The sequence below is a fragment of the Bombina bombina genome, chromosome 6, assembly GCF_027579735.1.
Source record: "Bombina bombina isolate aBomBom1 chromosome 6, aBomBom1.pri, whole genome shotgun sequence".
Taxonomy (NCBI): Eukaryota; Metazoa; Chordata; class Amphibia; order Anura; family Bombinatoridae; genus Bombina; species Bombina bombina.
In genome coordinates this window covers 863,761,518-863,785,779 of record NC_069504.1, presented here as the reverse complement: position 1 = coordinate 863,785,779, position 24,262 = coordinate 863,761,518, and the positions used below count along the sequence as shown (strand labels likewise).

General features: G+C 41.1%; 1 protein-coding gene across 1 annotated transcript in view; it reads right to left on the bottom strand.

Annotated features, from left to right (window-relative positions):
• Nucleotides 1-1,504: 1,504 nt before the first annotated feature.
• RANGRF (RAN guanine nucleotide release factor) overlaps nucleotides 1,505-24,262 on the bottom strand; it is a 35,686-nt gene continuing 12,928 nt past the window's right edge. Inside the window, exons 4-5 of the mRNA XM_053718317.1 lie at nucleotides 2,301-2,395; nucleotides 1,505-1,946 (exon numbers count right to left, since the gene is read on the bottom strand). Coding sequence (XP_053574292.1) covers nucleotides 1,826-1,946; nucleotides 2,301-2,395 — 216 coding nt within the window. The 3' untranslated portion in view covers nucleotides 1,505-1,825. The remainder of the gene's footprint in view (nucleotides 1,947-2,300; nucleotides 2,396-24,262) is intronic.

Genomic DNA, 24,262 nt, shown 5'->3' with positions numbered 1-24,262 from the left:
CTTTAGAATATGTTGCCACTTTCCAAAATATTCCTTATTGTTATTGTGCAATCTATTGAAGGTAAATTCAAAAGATTATTTTGCTGATGGTCCCTTTAAATTCAAAGGAGGAACATGTATAATAACTAATTATCAGGTGCTATAAAAGGCCGGATTAAACAACAATGTGCATCTGACGATGCCCTAAGGTTAGCCCATGAAGTTGAGGGGCGAAAAGCGTCATGTCTGATGTTCCTTGCAACTTTTGAAACAAGTATCACTTCAAGGCTTATGGTGGAGATTACCTACACATTTGTAAGGAAATTCAAGATTGCAAGCATGGGTGCTTAGCCCAAGAAGCTGTGTTTGTCCTTATGAGAAAGGAATTGCGCTACTGGATTTCATCTATACCAAGGAAATCAGCTGATCATAATTGCTGTGTTTGCTGCAGTTCAGCTCAATGTTGGGCTGTTTGTATCCAGTTGGAGATTCGCAACAAAAGGCTACACGCGATCAATACCGCTAGATGTGGTAAGGCTTCCATAATACAGCTTGCTATCTTTTCCTGTGAGTTTATACATTTGCAGTGGGCTGCTACGGTCCTCAAGGACATTATATATGCTGTTAGCATTATATGTTAGTTTGCTACATTTGTATTTTCTCTTATGCATACAAAAGGTATATTTTTGTGAGCGTGTTTTTTCACTTATGTGCTCACTATACTTTTATGCTTGATCAGTTTATATCTCCCCAGGCCTGGTAATACTTGCTATACGTTTGTATAAATGTGTGTTTGTTTAGTGTTCTTTTTTACACTTTGACTTAATCAGGTATTAAGGTGTCGTGGACACCTGTGGAGAGAGTCTAATAAATCACTTTTTCTTTATGGTACTTGAGTGCTGCCTTGTCATTCTTTAATAACCTTATACATACAGGTTGTTGCTTTCTTTTTATTGGTTTAACATTGAGTGCACACAACTATAAATATTTTTGAGTACAGTATATACTGCTTCTGTTGGTTTCTTGCCTTTTGCCTGCAATCAGCAGTTGGACCTTTATGTCCCAAGATACGATGGGCAAAGTACCTTAGGATGTAAATAATCATCCGAATGGTGGGAGGGTTTAAGGTGTTGGGGCTGATTTTCAACTCCCTGGGATAGAGATAGAAATCATAAGCTTATTTAACTGAGCATTATATTGTAATGTAAGTGTCTATCCATAACATAAAGCACATTAGTGAACTCCTCTTAATGAGATACACCGTTCCCAAGGTCAAAATTGCTTTAAAACAATTCCCAGAGGAGTCTTGTAATATTGACAAGGCATACAATAGATTCTTACCAGACCAAAAAGCTTAACAGAATAATGTCTCTTGTGGCTCCATAAATAACTTTGAAGTAATATAATTCTAATACTTTATTACTTTTGAAATCTGTAGCCTAAAATAAAAGCCAATAAAGCAACGTCACATTTCTTATAATTTTTGTGCAAATAGCAAACATCATAAAATAACAGAAACAAGAAATAGGTATAGAAAAGTAGTTTTATTTTTACATACAATATTTACATTACTACTATCCATCAGTCTAACAGGTTCTGTATTTTCATATTAGGTTCCCCAACCTTTACATGTATTAGATGTTGTTTTCCCAACCTCTACCTTTCAGCTGTGTCTTAACCTCCAAATATTTCCATATCAATTGTTTTAGTTCCCCATGGCCATCGAGTTCTGCCTTTTATCCTTATCTACTCTAATGTCACTGTTTCCACAAAAGTTCTTGACTCTTTCACTGTGTTCCTGTACTTATGGTATAAAGATAGATAGTATTGATCCTTGAGTAGAAGTTCAGCCAAAGATGTCTGGGTTATGAAGCTGCAAATTGCACAGGAACTTGTTGAAGTCTTCCAACGTCCATGGAGTGGGAGAAGTTTCAGTAGATCCATTTACGGCACTACTGCTATCTGGACTGAAAAATATTAAATGGATTTAAGATTATTAATACATTTGTATCTGGTCAGGCTCAGATCTTATAGATGTTTGTATATGTGTATACTTGTAAAGTGTAAGGTGTAATACTTAAAGTATAACAGTTACCTAATGCCAGGTTTTGTTTTTTTGGATTTTGTTCATATTTTTAGGAGAGCTGAACATGCAAATTCACAGATCCACTCTGACACTGTTACATTGGCAATGTGGCAGATTTATAGCGCCTTTTTGTCTGCACCATCATATGACGCTGGAGTATGATACAGTTTAGATTCACTATGTCAGCTTGTGACTATGCACATGGAGGACAGATTTACAAGCTTGCTTCACTTACTTAACAGCAATAGGATCGTTGAATGTCACCAGAAGGTCTGTTGAATACTGGGGAAGTCGGAACAAAGCCAGGTGCATGTTGACTAAGTTACAAGCCTGAAATACAGATTACAGCATTTGGAAAGCAGTGGTTAAAAGTGTGACCGCGTGGTCCCCTTATATCTGTGAAGTATCTAGAAGTATATCTAGAAGTAAAAAATAAATGGCTGTTGTGGATGAACAGTACACAAACTTGTAAGAAAATATAGGATTAAGTTAAAGGGACACTAAAGTTATAATAAAACATTGATAATTTCGATAGAGTGCATTTTAAACAACTTTCCAATTTAATTTACTTGATTCGCTTAGTATCCATTGTTGAAGAAACGGCAATGCACATGGGGAGCCAATAACATTCATTTTGACTATACTGTCCCTTTAAAATCTTCATATAATAAGTATTTGGTGTACATTACGGGATTTATTTTTACTTAATGTTATTTTATGAATGTTTTATTATAAATTCAAGAGCTTTGTTAAAAAATTTTTTTTATATAAAAATAAAAATGGTTAAAAGATTTAGAGTAATTTATAGTGTGTGGCAGAGGTTCACACTTTTTGTACCCATATAGGACCGCTCTTCTTTCTACGGTAATAGTACGGTATTTCTTTTGTGCACCTGCACCTTGGTTAAAACATTAAAGGGATAGTCCAGCCAAAATTGGAATCCACATAGATGCAGTTCACCTTTGAATATAAGCATTTGTAATATTCATGTATTAACCAAAAAACGCTTTTAATAAAAGCTATACTTGTTTCAAAAGTGTATATTTAAATATGTTACTCAAAATGTATAATAAAATATTTCCACGGATATTTGCATGTTGCCCTTTTACTCTAATAAAAACAGAATTTATATCTTACCTGATAAATTCCTTTCTCCTACGGTGTGTCCCGGTCCACGCTTCATCCTTACTTGTGGGAATATTCTCTTCCCTAACAGGAAATGGCAAAGAGGCACACAGCAAAAGCTGTCCATATAGCCCCTCCTCTGGCTCCGCCCCCCAGTCATTCGACCGACGGTTAGGAGAAAAAGGAGAAACCATAGGGTGCCGTGGTGACTGTAGTGTATAGAATAAAATTTTATTAAGCCTGACAAAAAAGCCAGGGCGGGCCGTGGACCGGACACACCGTAGGAGAAAGGAATTTATCAGGTAAGATATAAATTCTGTTTTCTCCTACATTGGTGTGTCCGGTCCACGGCTTCATCCTTACTTGTGGGAACCAATACCAAAGCTTTAGGACATGGATGAAGGGAGGGAACAAGTCAAGGCAACCTAACAGAAGGCACCACGGCTTCAAAACCTTTCTCCCAAAAACAGCCTTCCGAAGAAGCAAAAGTATCGAATTTTGTAAAATTTGTAAAAGTGTGCAGTGAAGACCAAGTCGCTGCCTTACAGATCTGATCAACAGAAGCCTCGTTCTTGAAGGCCCATGTGGAAGCCACAGCCCTAGTAGAGTGAGCTGTAATTCGTTCAGGAGGCTGCCGTCCGGCAGTCTCATAAGCCAATCGGATGATGCTTTTCAACCAAAAGGAAAGAGAGGTAGCAGTAGCTTTCTGCCCTCTACTCTTACCAGGATAAACGACAAACAAGGATGAAGTCTGTCTGAAATCCTTAGTCGCCTCTAAGTAGAATTTTAAAGCATGGACCACATCTAGGTTGTGTAACAAACGTTCCTTCTTTGAAACTGGATTCGGACACAGGGAAGGAACAACTATTTCCTGGTTAATATTCCTGTTGGAAACTACTTTTGGAAGAAAACCAGGCTTGGTACGTAAAACTACCTTATCTGTATGAAACACCAGATAGGGAGTACACTACAAAGCAGACAATTCAGAAACTCCTCTAGCAGAAGAAATAGCAACTAAAAACAGAACTTTCCAAGAAAGTAACTTAATATCTATGGAATGTAAAGGTTCAAACGGAACCCCCTGAAGAACTGAAAGAACTAAGTTTAGACTCCATGGAGGAGTCATAGGTCTATAGACAGGCTTGATTCTCAACTTAACGCCTGTACAAACACCTGTACATCTGGCACAGCTGCCAGTCGTTTGTGCAACAAAACAGACAGAGCAGATATCTGTCCTTTTAAAGAGCTAGCTGACAAACCTTTATCCAAACCCTCTTGGATAAAGGAAAGTATTCTGGGAATTTTGATTTTCCTCCAAGAAAATCCTTTGGAATCGCACCAACGGATATATTTTTGCCATATCTTATGGTAAATTTTCCTAGTCACCGGTTTTCCTGGCTTGAACCAGAGTATCTATAACCGAATCTGAAAACCCACGCTTAGATAGAATCAAGCGTTCAATTTCCAAGCAGTCAGTTGCAGAGAGACTAGATTTGGATGTCTGAATGGACCTTGTACTAGAAGAACCAGAGTATCTATAACCGAATCTGAAAACCCACGCTTAGATAGAATCAAGCGTTCAATTTCCAAGCAGTCAGTTGCAGAGAGACTAGATTTGGATGTCTGAATGGGACCTTGTACTAGAAGATCCCTGCCTCAAAGGTAGCTTCCATGGTGGGAACCGATGACATATTCACCCAGGTCTGCAGTACCAAGTCCTGCGTGGCCATGCAGGAGCTATTAGAATCACCGAGGGCCTTCTCCTGTTTGATCCTGGCTACAAGCCTGGGAAGGAGAGGAAACGGTGGAAACACATAAGCCAGATTGAAAGACCAGGGTGCCACTAATGCATCCACCAGTGCGGCCTTGGGATCTCTGGGACCTGTCCCGTAGCGAGGAACCTTGGAGTTCTGACGAGACGCCATCAGATCCATATCCGAATGCCCCCATAGTTGGGTTAACTGGGCAAAGACCTCCGGGTGAAGTTCCCACTCCCCGGATGGAAAGTCTGACGACTAAGATAATCCGCTTCCCAGTTGTCTAGCTCCTGGGATGTGAATCGCAGATAGATGGCAGGAGTGATCCTCCTCCCATTTAATGATCTTGGAGACCTCTCTCAATCGCTAAGTAACTCTTTGTTCCCCCCTGATGATTGATGTACGCTACAGTCGTCATGTTGTCCGACTGAAATCTTATGAACCTGCCTTCGCTAGTTGAGGCCAAGCCAGGAGCGCATTGAATATCGCTCTCAGTTCCAAAATGTTTATCGGGAGAAGAGACTCTTCCCGAGACCATAGACCCTGAGCTTTCAGAGAGTCCCAGACCGCGCCCCTGCCCAAGAGGCTGGCGTCGGTTGTAACAATGACCCACTCCGGTCTGCAGAAACTCATTCCCTGGGACAGGTGATCCTGAGTCAACCACTAGAGGAGCGAATCCCTGGTTACCTGGTTCTACTTGAATTTGGGAGACAAGGTCCGCATAATCCCCATTCCACTGTTTGAGCATGCACAGCTGCAAAGGTCTTAAATGAATTAGAGCAAAAGGAACCACGTCCATTGCTGCAACCATTAGTCCTATTACTTCCATGCACTGAGCTATGGAGGGCTGAGGAATAGAATGAAGAACTCGACAAGCGTTTAGAAGCTTTAACTTTCTGACCTCTGTCAGGAAAATCTTCATTTCCACAGAATCTATTATTGTTCCCAGAAAGGGAACCCTTGTGGACGGGGACAGGGAACTTTTACTATGTTCACCTTCCACCCGTGGGATCTGAGAAAGGCCAAAACAATGTCTGTATGAGCCCTTGCTTTGGAAAGAGACGACGCTTGGATTAGAATGTCGTCTAGGTAAGGTGCCAGAGCAATGCCCCTCGGCCTTAGGACCGCTAGAAGGGACCCTAGCACCTTTGTGAAAATTCTGGGAGCGGTGGCTAAACCGAAAGGAAGAGCCACAAACTGGTAATGTTTGTCCAGAAAGGCGAACCTCAGGAACTGATGATGAGTTTTGAGGATAGGGATATGCAGATACGCATCCTTTAGTCCACGGTAGTCAAATATTGACCCTCCTGGATTGTTGGCAAAATCGTCCGAATGGTTTCCAATTTTGAAAGATGGAACTTCTGAGGAATTTGTTTAATATCTTTAAATCCAGAATTGGCCTGAAAGTTCCCTCTTTTTTGGGGACTACAAACAGGGTTTGAGTAAAAACCTAGACCTTGTTCCACTGTTGAACTGGGTTTATCACTCCCATCTTTAATAGGTCTCCTACGCAATGTAAGAATGCCTGTTTCTTTATCTGGTCTGAAGATAAGCGAGACATGTGGAACCTTCCCCTTGGCGGAAGTTCCTTGAACTCTAGAAGATATCCCTGGGAGGACTATTTCCTAGTGCCCAGGGGTCCGGAACATCTCTTGCCCAAGCCTGAGCAAAGAGAGATAATCTGCCCCCTACTAGATCCGGTCCCGGATCGGGGGCTACTCCTTCATGCTGTCTTGGTAGCAGCAGCAGGCTTCTTGGCCTGTTTACCCTTGTTCCAGCCTTGCACAGGTTTCCATGCAGGTTTGGGCTGGGCAGCGTTACCCTCTTGTCTAGAGGCTGCAGAGTTAGAAGCCGGTCCGTTCCTGAAATTGCGAAAAGAACGAAAATTAGACTTTTTCTTAGCCTTGAAAGGCCTATCCTGTGGGAGGGCATGGCCCTTTCCCCCAGTGATGTCTGAAATAATCTCCTTCAATTCCGGCCCAAAAAGGGTCTTACCTTTGAAAGGAATATTAAGTAATTTAGTCTTGGACGACACATCTGCCGACCAGGATTTAAGCCAAAGCGCCCTGCGCGCCACTATAGCAAAACCTGAGTTTTTTGCCGCTAATTTTGTTATTTGAAAAGCGGCATCCAATATAAAGGAATTAGCTAACTTAAGTGCGTGAATTCTGTCCATGACTTCATCATATGAAGTCTCCTTCTGGAGCGAGCTTTCTAATTCCTCGAACGAAAAAGACGCCGCTGAGGTGACAGTAATAATGCACGCAATCGGTTGAAGAAGGAAACCTTGCTGAACAAAAATCTTTTTAAGCAATCCTTCCAATTTTTTATCCATAGGATCTTTGAAAGCGCAGCTGTCCTCTATAGGAATAGTTGTGCGCTTAGCGAACGTTGAAACTGCCCCCTCTACCTTAGGGACCGTCTGCCATGCGTCCCTTCTGGGGTCTACAATGGGGAACATTTTCTTAAATATAGGGGGTGGGACAAAAGGTATACCCGGCTTCTCCCACTCCTTATTCACTATGTCCGCTACCCTCTTGGGTATTGGAAAGGCGTCATCGTGCACTGGGATCTCTAAGAATTTGTCCAATTTGCACAACTTCTCTGGGATTACCAAAGAATCACAATCATCAAGAGTAGCTAGTACCTCCTTAAGCAGGGCGCGGAGATGTTCTAGCTTAAATTTAAATGCTACGATATCAGGTTCTGCCTGTTGAGAAATTTTTCCTGAGTCAGAAATTTCTCCCTCAGACAGCCCCTCCCTTACTGCCAATTCCGATTAATGTGAGGGTAAAACAGATAAGTTATCGTCAGAGTCTACTTGTTCATCCTTTTCTGAATTTAAAACTGAACAATCACGCTTTCTCTGAAATGCTGGCAGTTTGGATAAAAGATTTGCTATAGAATTATCCACTACTGCTGTTAATTGTTGCATAGTAACAAGCATTGGCGCGCTAGATGTACTAGGTATCGCCTGCGCGGGCAAAACTGGTGTAGACACAGAAGGAGAGGATGAAGAACTATCCCCACTACCTTCATTAGAAGAATCATCTTGGGCAATTTTATTAAATGTGACAGTATTGTCCTTACTTTGTTTGGACGCCATGGCACAATTATCACATACACTTAAAGGGGGGACCACCTTGGCCTCCATACACACAGAACATAAGCTATCTGATGGCACAGACATGTTAGGCAGATTTAGGCAGACTATTAATGCAATAAAAACGTTTTTAAACAAAACCGTTACTGTCTCTTTAAATAGTAAAAATGACACACTTTATTTCTGAATGTTCAAAAACTATGAAGGCAATATCCGATCTTTATAAAATTTATACCCCAGAGTCTTAATGCTTTGAAAGTATTCACACCAAATATGAAGTCTCTAGACCCTTAAATAAGCAAACCGGAGCTAATTCTTCAATTTAACCGGTTTTGCACACTACAGTCCCAGCCACAGACTTTGCTGCAGCTTTTACCTTCCTTAGGGGGTTATTTCACCACAGAAATAAGCCTTCCGGAGTCTGTTTCTTAGCCACAGGACCCTCTCACATGAAGCTGCATGCACTGCCTTTGGAATTAACTGCGCAACTGAGGCGCGAAAAATGAGGCCTCCTCCCTCTACATACTAGAGTGAAGGGACCTTCCTGACTAGATTAGGTGTCTAAACCAATGCCAGGTATAATTATAAAGTTCCCAAAAGTGTATTAACGTTCATAAAACACTTCAAATGCCATAAAAATGTGATATAAATCAATCGATTTGGCCCACAACAGTGTCTACCAGTACAAAGCCCAAAATGTAAGCCTGTAATCTGTTACTCAGTCTAAGGAAAATGGCTTACCGGTCCCCTGAGGGAAAAAAACTGGACAGTCTTCTAGCACTACCATGTGTTGTTAGAAAGAGACTGGTCATACCTGGAGCAGATGAGTCTGCAAATTGTTACCCCCCAACTGAAGTTCTCTGGTTTCAACAGTCCTGCGTGGTAACAGCAATGGATTCTAGTTACTTGTGCTAAAATCATACTCCTCTTTAACAGAAATCTTCATCACTTTCTGTTGTAGAGTAAATAGAACAAACCGGCACTATTTTAAAATAACAAACTCTTGATAGAAGAAATAAAAACTACAACTAAACACCACAAACTCTTTACCATCCCCGTGGAGATGCTACTTGTTCAGAGCGGCAAAGAAAATGACTGGGGGGGCGGAGCCAGAGGAGGGGGCTATATGGACAGCTTTTGCTGTGTGCCTCTTTGCCATTTCCTAGTTAGGGAAGAGAATATTCCCCACAAGTAAGGATGAAGCCGTGGACCGGACACACCAATGTAGGAGAAACTGGCACTAAAATGCAGCAGACTGCTGCTCTTTTCAGCATTTGTTTCACTAATGAATAACGGACATATCAAATAGCCACTAATTACCAGCTAGGTCCCAGTAGCGCATAAGGGGTTATCGTGGGTGTTTGCGCCTTGTCGGCTTACCGTTGGTATTACGATGTTAAAAGTAAACGCGATCACTTGAGCGAAATCGCGATTTACACTAGAATCATTACTGCGACGTCAAAGCTCTGGTTAACTGTTTCGCGAAACTAAAAAGTTGCACAAAAGACATAAAAAATAAATTACAAAGTACAGTTACACTCATAACAACAGCATCTAATAAAAGTTATTTAAAAGAATATTGCACACAAAAGATATAAGGGCTCAAAGATATGAGATCTCAGGTGTTGGAAAAAAAGGCAGGCAAAGGGCTTTCACATTAAGATACATACAAATACATGTCTACAGATGTATATGTAGATATATGTCTACATATATGTGTGTACATATGTATTTAAGTGCATCGGAGCCCTTTGCAGATAAGTAGATAAAAACATGAAAAATCCTATTTATGCAATAATCAAATTAAAGTGAAATATTGTGTATTTATTGTAAATATTTCACATCCCAATGTTCTACATAACTAGAATATGTTCTATGTATTATAAATAGATATTCCCTATATATAATTATTTATATATATATATATAATATATATATATACAACATACAGGGAGTGCAGAATTATTAGGCAAATGAGTATTTTGACAACATCATCCTCTTTATGCATGTTGTCTTACTCCAAGCTGTATAGGCTCGAAAGCCTACTACCAATTAAGCATATTAGGTGATGTGCATCTCTGTAATGAGAAGGGGTGTGGTCTAATGACATCAACACCCTATATCAGGTGTGCATAATTATTAGGCAAACTTCCTTTCCTTTGGCAAAATGGGTCAAAAGAAGGACTTGACAGGCTCAGAAAAGTAAAAAATAGTGAGATATCTTGCAGAGGGATGCAGCACTCTTAAATTGCAAAGCTTCTGAAGCGTGATTATCGAACAATCAAGCGTTTCATTTAAAATAGTCAACAGGGTCGCAAGAAGCGGTGTGGAAAAACCAAGGCGGCAAAATAACTGCCCATGAACTGAGAAAAGTCAAGCGTGCAGCTGCCAAGATGCCACTTGCCACCAGTTTGGCCCATATTTCAGAAGCTGCAACATCACTGGAGTGCCCAAAAGCACAAGGGTGTGCAATACTCAGAGACATGGCCAAGGTAAGAAAGGCTGAAAGACGACCACCACTGAACAAGACACACAAGTTGAAACGTTAAGACTGGGCCAAGAATATCTCAAGACTGATTTTTTCTAAGGTTTTATGGACTGATGAAATGAGAGGGAGTCTTGATGGGCCAGATGGATGGGCCCGTGGCTGGATTGGTAAAGGGCAGAGAGCTCCAGTCCGACTCAGACGCCAGCAAGCTGGAGGTGGAGTACTGGTTTGGGCTGGTATCATCAAAGATGAGCTTGTGGGGGCCTTTTCGGGTTGAGAATGGAGTCAAGCTCAACTCCTAGTCCTACTGCCAGTTTCTGGAAGACACCTTCTTCAAGCAGTGGTTCAGGAAGAAGTCTGCATCCTTCAAGGAAAAACATGATTTTCATGCAGGACAATGCTCCATCACACGCGTCCCAAATACTCCACAGCGTGGCTGGCAAGAAAGGGTATAAAAGAAGAAAATCTAATGACATGGCCTCCTTGTTCACCTGATCTGAACCCCATTGAGAACCTGTGGTCCATCATCAAATGTGAGATTTACAAGGAGGGAATACAGTACACCTCTCTGAACAGTGTCTGGGAGGCTGTGGTTGCTGCTGCATGCAATGTTGATGGTGAACAGATCAAAACACTGACAGAATCCATGGATGGCAGGGCTTTTGAGTGTCCTTGCAAAGAAAGGTGGCTATATTGGTCACTGATTTTGTTTTTGTTTTGTTTTTGAATGTCAGAAATGTATATTTGTGAATGTTGAGATGTTATATTGGTTTCACTGGGTAAAAATAAATAATTGAAATGGGTGTATATTTGTTTTTTGTTAAGTTGCCTAATAATTATGCACAGTAATAGTCACCTGCACACACAGATATCCCCCTAAAATAGCTAAAACTAAAAACAAACTAAAAACTACTTCCAAAACTATTCAGCTTTGATATTAATGAGTTTTTTGGTTCATTGAGAACATGGTTCAATAATAAAATTAATCCTCAAAAATACAACTTGCCTAATAATTCTGCACTCCCTGTATATAGTACAAAAAAACCCATCAGATATATGTATTTATAAATAAACAGAAGATATTCTGTTATGTGAAGAACACTGTAATGTGATATATTCATATTTTTGTATCAGGTTAGCGCAAATAACAATATGCGATTGGGTTTGCAAACGAGAAGGGTGTTAGGTTTTTCCCCCACTTTTTTTCTCCATGGATTTCTATGGGGGAATAAGTGAACGCACATGTGATATTCTAAGTTCGGCTTTTTGTGCTCGCCTGGTTTGCGCATGAGTGAAAACAGTTTACTTTCAACTCATAATTCAAGTGCAACACGACGCGCACAAAAAGCTTACTTCAAGCGCAATTAACGCTCGAGCGGGAGCATTAAAGTGAGCATAGATTTTACAAAATAAGGCAGACTTTCATTCATCATTTTTTATATTTTCTTTATTTCTTCCAAATTCTACCTTTTTATGCTCTAACGATTACCGCCATTCCTCCGCCCGCCATACTGGAGGAATAACGAATATTCAATCAACTAATCATTTTCTCCCCCCTGGGAGCGTTCAGCCCCTTTCATGACACGTCACATTGCGTGATGTGTCATGAAAGGGGCTGAACGCCTCTGGAGGAAAAAAATCCCCAAATGTGGGCAAGTTTACATTCACTTTAATTAGCGCTCCATTTGTATCTGGCCCTTTTATATGTAAGCAATAGTGCAATAATAAAATCCTCTAACACTTTAGAGCATTTTCATGTTGTGGTTTTACGCCCCTTTAAGGGCTTATTATAATATGCCTATGTGCTATGCTCAGGATGACACTTTAATGTATTACCAAGTAGCTGAACATAGATCATGTTTCTCCATATCGCTATGGTATTGTGATTAGAAGAAACCTAGAAGGGAAAAAAGTGGCGCCACATCGGGTAGTACAGTCTGCACCAGGGTATTGTGATTAGCAAATAATTTGTAGCTACTGGGATTTAATGAGGTATTTTAAATTATCCAGTAACTAAGTAAAGGAGCAGAATAAAATAAAGTCTTCCTGTACTGACAATTTAGTACCAGACCAACTGAAAGACAACGCGACCAATAAGGTACAAAATGAGCTGCTGCCAGAAAATGTTATCAGGGATCTGCCACCCTCACAATAAAGCAAATGGGCTAAAAGCATCAAGTCCAGTACACAATTACCATGCTATTTTTTGGTTAAAGGGACTGTAAAGTAAAAATTAAAGGACCATTAAATACAGTAGAATTGCATAATTAACAAGTGTTTTGTCTGGCAAATTATTTTTTTCTCCCATTTGCCAGCCACGTGTATCATGTGAAAGACATCAGCTAATCCCAGACTAGTATGCGTATACCGTGAGCTTGTGCGCATGCTCGGTAGAAGGTGGTGCCTCAAAAAGGGAGTATATATAAAAAGGATTGTGCACAATTTGATAATTGAAGTAAATTGGAAAAATTCTTAATATTGTGGAAGAGGGACTCTTTCCAAACCATATAAAGTATTAAAATGTCTTTAACCATTTGGATGGTATGCAGCATTATATATACACACACACACACACACACACACATAAATAAAGCCAATTCCCTTATTAGCAAACCTATTTTTCAAACATCTGCATTGTTTGTTATAAAGGAAGAGATAAGCGTAAAAATGTAATTAAAGCCACTTTCTTTTAGGGTACCATTTACCACCTATACTGAATCTCACGCATTAAGTCTGCCTGGTGTGGTCTGGGCAGACGAGTAACTAGATATATACCTTATATATAAGAACATAAAATATCTACTGTATATACTCAAAAAACAATGAAATAATGTCACTTTATATCTCAGGAGCAACTGCATATTTTTATTTTAAAAAATAAACAGATATTTTTTACCCTTAATTGAATCCCAATGGAATTAGTTTACTTCAGTGCTATCCGCAGGATCTCTTTAATGGGCACACCACCCAGCTGATTTTACGGACCAACCCGCTAAAATTTAAGACAATATTAAGCTAAAATTAGCTAATATTGCATTTTTTTCAATGTATGTAGCACAAATTATCATTAAGATATTTATCATAAATTATGCAATTAATTTGGGAATTAGGAAAGTTGTTTAAAATCACAATGTTCTATTTGAATCATGAAAAATAAGAAAAAGAAAAATGTTGCGTTTCATGTCCATTTAAAGATATTCTAAAGTAAAAGTAAACATGCTAGAATTAAATAGTGCATTACCTTTTAAACTGGAATGTCAACATGATAGACAAACTTTTCCTGTTAAAGGGACACTCAAGTCAAAATGTATGATTTAGAAAAAGCATGCAGTTTTAAGACACTTTCCAATTTACCTACATTATCAAATGTTGCAGTTTTTTATATATACACAATTTCTGGGGCACAAGATCCTACTGAGCATGTGCATAAGCTCACATACTAGTCTGTCATTGGCTGATGCCTGTTACATAATACAGGGGCCTGGAAAATGGGAGAAAAATAAATTTGCCAGAAAAAGAAAATCTACTGCTTATTTTAAATTCAGAGTATATGTTATTGTATTGTCTTTTTATTATGCACTTGTTAATTATGCAATTGTACTGTATTTAGTGGTCCTTTAAAGTGATTGCAAATCCAAAAGTAAAAAAAAAAAATGCTAGGATTTACCACCACTGAAAATAAACAGTAAAAAAAGGGTGCTAAACTTACCCTTTCTGTGCCGTGGCCTCCTCACTAAACTCATCGGCTCAGGCTGCCCACGGCAGAGCACTCTGAGGCAACGTTTTCACCTCTAAACCAATAGCATACAGAACAGTGCCATATGACTATATTGGACAAGGGATAAGGCAAGTTCTGTTTTTATACTGAGTTTTATACACTGTCTGACTATTTTGTAAAAATGCTAAATATCTTCATATTCCTTTTTGCCACCTTTTGTCTGTTTAACAAACTACTTTACTCAATTACTCCTTACCCCTCACCACCAGCATTGCTCATTAGCCCATCTCTCTTAACCTCACCTTACTTTTGTATTCATGAACTTCACACATTCCTAAAGACTCTCTCTCCCCCTTGCAACTCATCACAAAAACAGTCTCACTACTGCAAATCCACATCTCATCTCATGTCACTCTCCCTCTTGATCATACTAGCTGCTGGCGACATCTCCCCTAATCCTGGTCCCCCACAACTTCCTTGTCCTGCACACCCATGTGTGCCCTTCAATAGACTTAATAAAAACTCTGGTAACCTTAATCTTATTCCTCTTGCACCTAAAGCCACCACCCCCTTCACTTGTGCACTATGGAACTCTCGCTCTGTTTGCAACAAACTCACTTCTATCCATGACCTCTTTATCTCCCACTCTCTCAATCTTCTGGCTCTCACAGAAACCTGGCTCTCTCCTTCAGACACTGCTACCTCTGCTACACTGTCACATGGGGGTCTCCACTTCAGCCACACTCCTAGGTCTGACAATAGACAAGGAGGTGGTGTTGGTATTTTACTTTCCTCTCGTTGCACCTTTCAACAAATACATCCCTTCTCTTCCCTCACATTTTCTTAATTTGAAACACACATGATTCGCTTATTCTCTCCCCTCTCTATACGCGTTGCAGTCATATACCGCCCCCCCCTGGCTACGCAACTCGATATCTAGATCACTTTGAAAACATACACTCATCCTGAGCCCTGGCATACTCCTCTGACACGGTACCTATGCAGATGTTCCCGTACTGCTGAGCGACACTGGAGGAAATCTCGGAGTTCTGCTAACTTTCTTCACTATAAGTTCATCTTGAACTCTTACTATGCTGCCCTTAATCTATATAAGCAACATTACTTCTCTACTCTTTCTTCAACCCCAAAACGTCTGTTCTCCACATTCAATATTCTTCTCTGCCCACCCCCCACCTCCCACCACAACTTTTCTCTCAGCCCAATATTTTGCCAGCTACTTCAACAACAAAATCGACTCCATCAGAACTGAAATCAGCTCTCAACATACTACCGGTCTCCCACCGCCTCAAAAGCTCACAATCATCCAAAACCCACATAGCCATAAATTTAGCCCTTTTGCCGCTATTACAGAGGATGAAGTTTCTGCCCTTATACTATCCTCTCACCTCACTACCTATCCCCTTGACCCCATCCCCTCACAACTACTCCCCTCCCTCTCTTCTACTCTTACCCCTATACACGCACACATTTTCAACCTCTCCCTCAGCACTGGTATAGTTCCCACATCTCTTAAACATGCATTAGTCAGGGGGCGGGGCTGGCCAGCAACAGAGCCAGTCGCACGATCTGGGAGCTCTGTTAATATAGCATCTAAGAAAGCCCAAAACTGTGGATATACCCCAAAAAGAGAAATGCTGAACTACTGAATAATCATACTAGGTGCAGTCCTGGATATGCTGATAAGTGCTTAATAACTTTTTGATCTATGCTGAGCTGAAATCTGTTTAGGACAGGGCCGTATCACCAAGCGGCGCCATCTTGGCATGTTATTGCACCCGGCTGGGATATTGCTCACTACACTCTGAACCACCTAACAGATCTTTAAACTTGTGGACCCTTTAACGCCTTAGGTGTGTCACAGCACTAGCCACTATGGAATCACAGATATCGTACTCTGCTGTCAGAGATCTCTTGGAAGAGTATGGGAGAAAGCTATGCAAGAGACTTGATGCCCTTATTTATACGTCTCAAGCCATGCGCATGAATAGTGAAGGCCTCAAAGTGGAGCGCAGGGTGGTGCAAGAACCGCAGAGCAACATGGCCCTGGCAGTTCCTCAAGTGCGCTCTTTTCCGCTGATGCCAACAGACACAGGCCCGGGGACTGTGTCTCTCTCAACTAGCATGCATTTGCGGCCACAAGCAGCTTATCCCAAGGAGGAGGAGTACTGCGTGATGATAGTCACAGAGATTCCGGTACTGCAACACGATATGATCCTCACAGCTCTCCACGCAGACTTCCCTCAGCCGCCCGCTCGTCCGGCTCTCAGAGTGCCTGTGAAGTTGGACTGTACACACTCGTTCCGACTGGATGGCTGTGAGAGCTGGCGGATCCTACAGATTCTCCTAGTTAGAGCACTATGGCATCACGCTTCCCAGGGACCCCGGGCAGGCATTGGATAAGTGATGGGTTATAACTCTGGGGATGTGTTGTTGTCTGAGGGGATTGCCGTTGATGAGACACTCTCTATATGTATATTGCTGCGGTTCCCAAATAATATGCTATGATGTCCGTTGCAGCTTGTTATGACGGCCCTGAGGCCTGATATTTGGACTTCCACACTGAATTTGCTTATTTGCCCAGATTATGCTCTTATGCTACATAATCATATTGTTTACTGTTACCATGTTTTTCATATTTATGTGCCTTGTTCTCAGTGGATTATGTTCTTCACTATTGGGAACTCTTGCTAGGAAAGTAACTACTAATGTATGTAAATTTTTGCCCACTCCCGCTTTTTTGCTGCAGTTTATTTACATCTTGTTAGGGGAGGAATGGGCTTTGCTCTAGGGAAATACCTGACTAACTCACTTCCATATCGGTAACCCCAATAGCTTATAAATATATAGTACTTGCAGAATCCTTTATGCATGGGGTGTTAATCTGAATCAGGTTCCATTGTCTATGATTATTTATCCCACACAACTGATATTCTGAGGCTGGTTGCGGCCTTCGTTAAATTTAATCCAGGAAGGTGCAGGTTTTTAAACTATCCCCCAACCGCGGATCTTCCTAGCTCCTAGACTAATATTTCATTGAATATATGCCCTAAATAGTAGAAGACGGATCCCCATGTACATGTGCTTCAAGTATGTGGATGTGCCTGCTTCAGGGGATGGGTATTATGCTATTGTTTTGAGTTCAGTGCTTGGACTCCCTGCATAACTGTACTTGTACTGAAAGCAATGAATCTGTACTTATGAAGAATTGTATTGGAGGAGGTGCAGATTGTATAGCTGAATCTTCTTACTGCTGATATTGTATGTAGAACTATTGAAGACTTAAGATAGTAGTATTAAGTGCTTAGTTGCCTGCATGATATGTTGCACTACTATATGTTCCTGTCCTTTATTATGTTTTACTGTAGAAAGTTATTTACTCCCCATGTATAGACTGCTGTTCAAATGCAGCCAGATTATATTAGATATAGCATAACTTTCAAGCATCCCTGGAACTCCCACTACTGCAGGTACCAATTTTTACATGGCCTCCGCTAAGCTTAGAGTCACTATGTATTTGTGTTTACAGTTAGATTTCATCAGAATGTTCACTTATTTATTACAAGGATTGGCGGTTGGGGGACAATAGAATGCCAGTCTTCTCTCCACTCCCCCCCTCCCTTTCTATGCGGTAAGGGATAAGTATTTATCCTCCGCATTACCTTATCGGCAGAGTACCGTAGTCTTTGCCCAGTCTGAAAAGCCCAAGCCAAAGCTTTCCTCTGTACATCAGTTGATAAGCTCTTCAGGCCCTTAACAACCGGAAATGTTATAGTGTCTGCACTTATGTGCCTCGTTATTTACACATTTAGGATGTCTATTGTATTTGACAAGGCGCCCTTAGTTTGTTGGCATATACATATGATTGATAGCTCTACTAGAATACTTTCCACTGCAAAAAAGCTTATTAATAGTATCCTACTGTACTTATTGTGATGCCTAAACTTTGTGAGGACGTAACCTTATTTTTCTTTAGTTTACCTTACACAACGTTATCTGACACTATCTTTGTATGTACTTGGTGTCATCCACATAGGTATGAGAATTAGGGCCTTTTAATAGACCTAGATGGCTTTGATGACACAACAATTTTCAAAAATTTAAATTGAAGAACAGAGAAGTATGGCCATTAAGATTATTTTTTTTACTTTACTGTTATGATGCTTAGACATGAGATATGACTTGTATTTTTATTTGCCAAGTATGTACTGCTGTGTTATGTTTCTTCAATAAAAAGAAAGTTTAAAAAAAAAACAAAAAAAAACATGCATTAGTCACATCTATCCTTAAAAAACCTTCTCTCGATCCAACCTCCCCATCCAACTACTGCCCTATTTCCCTACTACCTCTTGCCTCTTAGCTTCTTGAAAAGCTAGTATATGCACGTCTATCCAATTTCCTTACATTAAACGTCCTCCTTGACCCACTGCAATCTGGATTTCGCCCCTTCACTCAACAGAGACAGCAATTGTTAAAGGGATAGTTAACTCAAAAAATGTCTTTTTCTATTTTGAAACTTCATGAAAATATAACATATGTTTGTAATAGGTACCTATTAACAATTTAATACAGTTTTTCCGTAATTTCTCAATAAAATTTAGATTTATGCCAAACCCATTTTTTTACCAGATAATGCTGGTCCTGTTACAATGTTCTACCTAGGTAGAAACATCATGGTGGCTCGCATGCGCATTTTAAGCATTATTTTGCCAACGCATGCGCATATAGTTGCCCATGTGCCTTCTCTCCTGAGGCGCATCACAATCCAAGCTCCTGATAGAGAGCGGACATGTAGATGATGACGTTACTATCAGAGAGTGGGGCACATCCCAGCACAGAAGTCTCTCAGCTATTAGAGGGAGCAGACGCATCATCATCATTCAATAGCTAGGTAAATATCCAAACTTTCCCTAGACTAACAAGCATATAGTTTATTACAAAGAAGCAAAAAAAAAGGATTCCTGATATGCATTTTCAAACCTAGTGCGCATGCGATTACAATACATTAATAGTGTGCATGCGATTTCACCTTGAAATTAGTTTATTTAATATTCATTACATATGGGTGAGACTCGTTTGTGATTGGCTGTGGCACATTCAATCTTTTGGGCTATGTTCTGCCTTCTTTTATGGGCGTTTTTTGCCGCTCGTTTTATAAAAGAATAAGTTTATTGTTCCTATGTTTGGCAGCTTTGTTTCGAGTTCAAAGTAGGTAGATTTTATTACATTCCTGTATGAAATTACAATACTGCTTTTTATTTAAGTATTATTTGTCACAGATTTCTAACCCTTTAAAGTTACCAACGACCTACTTACAACAAAATCAAAAGGCCACTTCTCTCTACTTATCCTCCTTGATCTGTCTGCAGCCTTTGATACTGTTGACCACCCTCTTTTGCTCCATACCCTCCAATCCTTCGGCATCTGTGACACAGCTCTCTCTTGGTTCTCTTCCTATCTGTCTAACCGTACCTTTAGTGTAGCCTTCTCTGGGGTATCTTCTGCCCCGTTACCTCTTTCTATTGGGGTACCGCAAGGCTCTGTCCTTGGACCCATTCTCTTCTCAATCTACACAACCTCACTAGGTTCCTTAATAAAGTCCCACGGGTTTCATTATCATTTGTATGCTGACGATATCCAAATCTACCTCTCTGCACCAGAATTATCTCCTTTCTTTTTAACCCGTGTCACTAACTGTCTCTCTCATAACTCATCTTGAATATCCTCTCACTACCTCAAGCTAAATCTCTCCAAAACTGAGCTCCTTATTCCCCCCCCCCCCCCTTCTTCCAAAATCTCCACCCCCCATGTCTCTATAACTGTTGACAACTCCATCATTACCCCAACCTCACATGCCGATGTCTTGGGGTCACACTTGACTCAGACCTTTCCTTCACTCCTAACATCCAGTCCTTGGCTAAAGCCTGCCGCTTCCACCTTAAAAACATCGCTAAAATTAGACATTTCCTTACACAAGACACAACAAAGATTTTAATCCACTCTCTCATCCTTTCCTGCCTCGACTACTGCAACTCTATCCTCTCTGGTCTCCCTAGCTGCCACCTAGCTCCTTTACAATCCATAATGAATGCCTCTTCCTTGCATGTCACTCTTCTTCTGCCACACCTCTCTGCCAATCCCTTCACTGGCTTCCTCTTGCCTCCAGGATTAAACACAAAATTCTCACTCTGACACACAAAGCCCTCAATTGCATTGCTCCCCCCTTCATCTCAGACCTTGTCTCCAGATACTCTCCCTCCCGTCCCCTTCGCTCCGCTCATGATCTCCTCCTCTCCTCCTCTCTTGTTACCCCTCACATTCCCGTCTACAAGATTTCTCCAGATTGGCTCCCATCTTATGGAACTCTCTGCCTCGCTCCACAAGAATCTCCCCTAGATTTAAAAGCTTCAAGTGCTCCCTGAAGACTCTACTATTCAGGGACGCTTACAACCTACACTAACCTTCCTATCTCCACTGCTATCCCCTAAAACCCCATAGCATGTAAGCCTATGAGCACAGCTGTTTGTAGTTCACCTTCATAAGAGCCGACTACAACAGTGCAACTCTCGGCAGGACCCTCTACCCATTTGATCCCTGTAATCGTTTTTTATAAACCACCCATGTTCATAGCGCTGCAGAACCTGTGGGCGCTCTACAAATACCTGAAAATAATTAAAAAAAAAATAATGACTAGCACGGCTATTGGTTTAGGAGGTGGAAACGTCACATCATTGAAAAAATAAGCGCAGTGAGCTTTTGAAAACTGATTTATCATCACTTTAACTCTACCCCTCACCAACCTCCGCCACTGAAAATTAGAGATGTGATACATGTATTTCAGAACTCCACTCTTAACAATCAAACATTATCTATTGAATACAATGAACACGATCAATGGTAATTTGCTGTTTAAAGGACCATTAAATAAGTAGAATTGTATAATCCACAAACACACAATAAAAATACAATATAATAGCACTTAAAGGGACATGAAACCCAAATTTTTTCTTTCATGATTTAGAAAGAGCATACAATTATCAACAACATTCTAATTTACTTCTTTTATCTATTTTGCTTCATTCTCTTGATATTCTTTGCTGAAAAGCATATCTAGATATGCTTAGTAGCTGCTGATTGGTAGCTGCACATAGATGCCTCCTGTGATTGGTTCACAGTGTGCATTGCTATTTCTTCATTAAAGTATATCTAAAGAATGAAGCAAATTAGGTAATAGAAGTAAATTGGAATGTTGTTTAAAATTGTATTCTCTACCTTTATCATGAAAGAAAATGTTTGGGTATAGTGTCCCTTTAACCCCTTAACGACTGAGGACGTGCAGGGTACGTCCTCAGAAAAAAGGCAGTTAACGCCTGAGAACGTACCCTGCACGTCCTCAGTGTGGAAAGCAGCTGGAAGCGATCCTGCTCGCTTCCAGCTGCTTTCCGGTTATTGCAGTGATGCCTCGATATGGAGGCATCCTGCAATAACCTTTTTAAGCCATCCGGTGCAGAGAGAGCCACTCTGTGGCCCTCTCTGCACCGGAGATCTGTGGCTTAATGCGTTGGTGGGTGGGAGCCGGACCGGGAGGCGGGTGGCGGCCATCGATGGCCCTGGTGATGTGAAGGGGGGCGGGATCGTGGGCGGGGGTGGCTGGGGGCGCGCACGCGCGTGCACGGGAGGGTGGGGGCGGGCGCGTGCACGGGGAGGGAGCGGGTGGGAACCGCTACACTACAGAAAATGCTCAAATAAAAAAAATGTTAAAAAAAATGTAAACAAAAAACAATCAGCAAGGTGGTGGGGGTTTGTCTGTGTGGGGGGGGGAAGCTACACTACAGAAAAAAAAAAAAAAAAAAGCACTTTTTATTGCAAACTGGGTACTGGCAGACAGCTGCCAGTACCCAAGATGGCCCCCAATAAGGCAGAGGGGAGGGTTAGAGAGCGGTTTTGGGGGGGATCAGGGAGGTTGGGGGCTAAGGGGGGGATCCTACACAGTAGCATATGTAAATATGGTAAAAAAAAAAAAAAAAAAATTTTTTTTTTTAAAACCCTTTTATTTTAGTACTGGCAGACTTTCTGCCAGTACTTAAGATGGCGGGGACAATTGTGGGGTGGGGGAGGGAAGGGAGCTGTTTGGGAGGGATCAGGGAGTGGGATGTGTCAGATGGGAGGCTGATCTCTACACTAAAGCTAAAATTAACCCTGCAAGCTCCCTACAAACTCCCTAATTAACCCCTTCACTGCTAGCCATAATACACGTGAGAGGCGCAGCAGGACTTAGCAGCCTTCTAATTACCAGAAAGCAACCCCAAAGTCATATATGTCTGCTATTTCTGAACAAAGGGGATCCCAGACAAGCATTTACAACCATTTGTGCCATAATTGCACAAGCTGTTTGTAAATGATTTCAGTGAGAAACCTAAAATTGTGAAAAATTTTACGTTTTTTTTAATTTGATCGCATTTGGCGGTGAAATGGTGGCATGAAATATACCAAAATGTGCCTAGATCAATACTTGGGGTTGTCTACTACACTACACTAAAGCTAAAATTAACCCTACAAGCTCCCTAAAAGCTCCCTAATTAACCCCTTAACTGCTGGGCATAATACACTTGTGGTGCGCAGTGGCATTTAGCGGCCTTCTAATTACCAAAAAGCAACGCCAAAGCCATATATGTCTGCTATTTCTGAACAAAGGGGATCCCAGAGAAGAATTTACAACCATTTATGCCATAATTGCACAAGTTGTTTGTAAATAATTTCAGTGAGAAATCGAAAGTTTGTGAAAAAATTTGTGAAAAAGTGAACGATTTTTTGTATTTGATCGCATTTGGCGGTGAAATGGTGGTATGAAATATACCAAAATTGGCCTAGATCAATACTTTGGGATGTCTACTAAAAAAAAAATATATATGGACTTCCGGTGGGTGGGGCGACTGGAGGGCAGCACGATAACGGAGCTCCGTGTTTTTGAGCTCAGCATCTGTTCTAACTGTGCTCTCCCGGTCGCCCCCGCAATATCCTCTTGCCAGGCAGGCAGCGGAGTATAGCGCGGACCTTTCCTGGCCGAAAACGGCACCAGCGCAGGACCCTGACATCAGTCCTGGCCCACGGAAGGCAGAGGCGCAAGCAGAGGCGCGAACAGTCGCCATTTTGGACAGTGCTCCGGATCGCTCATAAGAACCCCTGCAGGGCAGCATCGGTCTCTGGGGTAAGAGAAAGTGACAGCCTCCCCCACACAACATCACACTGCCTACAGAAAACTCTGGGTGAATGGGCAGACCTTAGGCAGGCTGCCATAATAATTTGCTGTGACGCAGCTACACCTCAAGGGCCTCCTGCTACCAACTTTGGGGCCAAATCACTCTCCCAGTAAACTTGAATGGAAACAGAGGGGCTTATACAACACACCACTCTGCTGCCCCTTGACTGAAACAAGCACAGAGGCAAAACAAATCACTATAAAGCACCGTTTTTCTTTCCCCTCTCTCAAGCTTTATATCACAGGCTGCTATCTGTGCTGCAGGAGAGATATGCTGGTGACCCTATTGGAGACCTCTATTGTCTAGAAGTAAGCTTATGCCATACCTATTCACCCTGTTTTGACCCAGTGTGGGTTGGAATGCTTGAGACTAGAGACTGTTGTATACCACTGAATTGAGCTGTGGCCTATATTGGACTGGATGCATTCTGGGGTAAACAATATCTTAGCTGCAGTGAAGTTTAAAAACGTTATTGCATTCAAAGAAAGAAAAAGCCATACACCTATTTTTTTGAATTCCGCCTTTTTTCTACTCTATGAAAGTTAACGACTACTTTAAAAGGCTGTCTCCGCCTCTAACAGACAATATGAGTCACAGATCCAGGACACATGATAAAAAACCTAAAAATTCTACGGAAACACCTGCTTCTAGCTCCGCAACCTCAGACAATGAAAACACATCTGTTAGTGATCACAGCTCCTTACTACAAGAGCTTAAAGCTTTTTTCT